Source organism: Lepeophtheirus salmonis, chromosome 8, assembly GCF_016086655.4.
Source record: "Lepeophtheirus salmonis chromosome 8, UVic_Lsal_1.4, whole genome shotgun sequence".
Lineage (NCBI taxonomy): Eukaryota > Metazoa > Arthropoda > Copepoda > Siphonostomatoida > Caligidae > Lepeophtheirus > Lepeophtheirus salmonis.
In genome coordinates this window covers 29,871,807-29,875,502 of record NC_052138.2, presented here as the reverse complement: position 1 = coordinate 29,875,502, position 3,696 = coordinate 29,871,807, and the positions used below count along the sequence as shown (strand labels likewise).

At 35.8% G+C, this 3,696-nt stretch overlaps 1 protein-coding gene across 1 annotated transcript; it reads left to right on the top strand.

The window, feature by feature from the left end:
* Positions 1-3,265, top strand: LOC121122379 (casein kinase I). The gene is made up of 3 exons (XM_040717352.2): positions 1-1,196; positions 1,264-2,654; positions 3,075-3,265. The coding sequence occupies exons 1-2, from the start codon at positions 388-390 to the stop codon at positions 1,826-1,828; spliced, it is 1,374 nt and encodes a 457-aa protein (XP_040573286.1). The 5' UTR covers positions 1-387; the 3' UTR covers positions 1,829-2,654; positions 3,075-3,265.
* Positions 3,266-3,696: the final 431 nt, after the last annotated feature.

The window sequence follows — 3,696 nt, the reverse complement described above, 5'->3', positions numbered from 1 at the left end:
GAGGGAGAGAGAGAGAGGGAGAAAGAAAGAAGGAAGGAAGATTAGAAGTAGAAAGAGAGTTTCTGTGAATTCCAAAAGGGAAGACAGAGGAGAGAAGAAATTAAGAAATAGAAACCCTAAGTGAAGTGTGGAGTTTGGCTCGGAAATCCTGAATTGAATTCCAGAAGCGAGGCTTTGAAGTGTGGATTCTTGCTCCCCCCTGAAGAAGAGAGGGAGTGTAGGCAGGGCTGAGTGTGTGTCTATGGCTGATTGGAGCCCCTCTCCCTTTCCTTAGGCTTGTTGTTGGGATTGTCATTGGAAGTGAGGTGTGTCCGGATCCGGGTTGTTTGTAGAATGTTTGTTTGAGAGGGTTGTGATCCGTGTTGCGCTGTGCCGTTGGTAGTCGCGATGCAAAAGGTGTCTGGAGAGGATCGTCGTAAGGAAGAGCAGCAGGGAAACCGTCGTGTGAGCCAGACCTCAAGTCGAACCCGTTCCGCCATGGCCGCATCTCGTTCCAGCTCCGGAGGAGGGACGTCCAACTCTGTCTTGATGGTGGGCCCCAACTTTCGTGTGGGGAAGAAGATTGGGTGTGGGAACTTTGGGGAGCTGCGCCTGGGGAAGAATCTCTACAACAATGAGCATGTGGCCATCAAGCTGGAGCCAATGAAGTCCAAGGCCCCGCAGCTTCACCTCGAGTATCGCTTTTACAAGCAGTTGTCGCAGCATGAGGGCATCCCAGAAATATATTACTTTGGGCCCTGTGGCAAATATAACGCCCTTGTCATGGAATTGTTGGGGCCGAGTCTAGAAGATCTCTTCGATATTTGTGACAGAAAGTTTTCTCTTAAATGTGTTTTGTTGATCGCTGTTCAGTTGTTGCATCAAATTGAGTATGTTCATTCCAAGCATCTGATATATCGAGATGTCAAACCCGAGAACTTCCTTATTGGGAGAACCTCGATGAAAAAGGACAAAGTGATTCATGTAGTGGATTTCGGTTTAGCCAAAGAATATATTGATCCCGATACGAATAGACATATTCCTTACAGAGAGCACAAATCATTAACGGGTACCGCAAGGTATATGAGCATAAATACTCATTTAGGAAAGGAACAATCCCGAAGAGACGATCTCGAGGCTTTGGGGCATATGTTCATGTACTTTTTACGAGGAAACTTACCCTGGCAGGGTTTAAAAGCTGATACGCTCAAAGAACGGTATATTTCAAACTTCTTGATTTAGGTTGCATCAGATTTAATTGTCTTCTTTTGTTACATTACATAGGTATCAAAAAATTGGAGATACGAAAAGGGCAACCCCCATTGAAGTTCTTTGTGAAAATCATCCAGAGGAATTGGCCACCTATCTACGTTATGTTCGTCGGTTAGACTTTTTTGAAACGCCTGACTATGAATATCTTCGTAAATTATTTCAAGATCTACAAGAAAGGAAGGGGTATGTCGATGAAGGAGAGTTTGACTGGACGGGTAGAAATATGCAGACTCCTGTAGGAAGTATTCAAGCCAGTAATCAGAAGGATGTTATATCGCCACGTCAAAAAACGAGTAAGGAGCCTAGAAATAATACTGCCTGGTCCGAGTCCAAGCCAAGTGGAATAGATGCTTTAGGGCCCCGATTAACCAGTGAAAATCGCCATCCTTCTGTTCAGGTAGTGAGAGGCTCCACTAACATAGATTTATCAAGAGGGGGTGATGATGATGGTGCTACAGCCGATCGATCAAATGCCCCTATTACTACCAACGCTGATGTCGACGTTGTTGATGAAACAAAGTGTTGTTGCTTTTTCAAAAGAAAAATTAAAAAGAAAAAGTCTGGAAGAAATAAATGACGACAAAATTATTCTAGAGAAGAGTCTTCAAGAGTCCCTACTCATGAGTCGCAAGTGACAATTTATTAATTTTTCAGTTCTAATGATCTTAAAACTCATATCGGAGATGATTGCGAGAATTACTTTTAATGACACGAACATTCAAGATAAAATAAATTTATTCCAGAATGTAAAGGATTATCTAAGTTTTTAATTCTATTTCATTAAAAACATGGAAACTCATTAATGTCATGCTATAATAGTTATCAATGTAATATTTATAAATATTTTCTCTCCTGTTTTTCTTCTCAAAATTCTTCATTTTTTTTTTTTAAATTTCCCCATAACTTTTTAATTCAGAAAAGAAATTATTCATCCAGTATCATGCTAGGAAGAGGGAGAGAGAAATGTGTTTTTAAAAAAGAAGGAAAGGAAGGAATCGTTTTAAATTTGTCATGTATTAGTCCACTTACCTAAAAGAAAGACTACTGCACTGTCTAAAATTCAGATTGCTTTTTTTCTTTCAAAATTTTTAGTACACCATAGCAAACAGTTAGTTCTGTCGCCTTATGGTGAGCCACAACCGGCTTTTTCTTTATGTCTCTACGTGCATGATTTAAAGTAAGATTTGAAAATGATTTTTTTTTTTTTAAATATGGTAATGTTATTCGTGCTTTATCAATCTTTATTAAAAATTGGACGAAGAAAAATATGGCATTATGTGAAAAGGCTTATTCATAGTTAATGCATTTAGGGAATGTCAGTAATGATATGACTCCGGAATGTGTCATAAGTCAATTTAGGTTATATTTTTTAGACGATGCATCCCCGGATGGTTATAATAATAGTAATAGGTTCTCATTATTCTTTTTTCTTTTTGTTTTATCCCATATTTTGCTGCCATTTTATTTATTTATGGAGAACTTAGATTTAATTCAAGTTCGCAGATATAACTGGATGGCTACCATGTTATGCGAATTTATTTCTGATTTCTGTATTTGCTATTATTTTCTTAACATATTCATTGTCAACAAACTAATGTGATAGAATGCTTCCAAGCATTCGCTCGACAATACTTGACAAGTTTTTTTAATTTTTGTTATCTTAAATGTTTGTCCAAATAGATACATATAACAAAATGTAAAATAACTAAAAAGAAAAAATATATAATGTATAACGGCTTGATTGAGATACCTTCTCAATTATTTTTTTTTTCATTTTTTTTTTTACATTCTTATTTAAATTACTTCTCTATTTATTTTTTTAGTTGTTCAGAAATGACGCATCCTTCTTGACCCGAATATTTTTGTTTACTATTGATATTGTTTGTGAGAAATTTACATTGATAATTCGTTATTCTTTGGAGGAATAATTGTCATTATATCATTATATTAAATACATCAATAATAATTAATTAATTTTATTTTCTAAATTAATCCGTTATTATTTATTTTGTTGCGTATGGTAGTATTCATTGAATCTTGTCTTAAAAAAACACCTATGTTGTAGATATACTTTCACAAGGACTAACACACTTATGTATTTATTGAGAGGACAACTCAAGTCTTTAGTATTTACTCTTAAAATCATTCCTAATATCGACAAAAATGATGATGAAATGAATATATAATGTATGTACAGCACGTCCAGAGCTATAGTTTGTTGGATTTTTTTTTTTTCCCCAACATCTTGCTCTAATTATGCCTCTCCCTCCACTTAAAAAACTGAAATGGTAAAGGTCTGAAACTTTAGGAGAAATCTGGTTTATTCGTAATACCCATAAATGTGATAATATATATAAAAAAGAAAAGTACTTCAACTTGACTCCTAGGATTAATTAATATGAAGCCATTATAATATTCATCTGAGTCCATTATATTATTATTGTA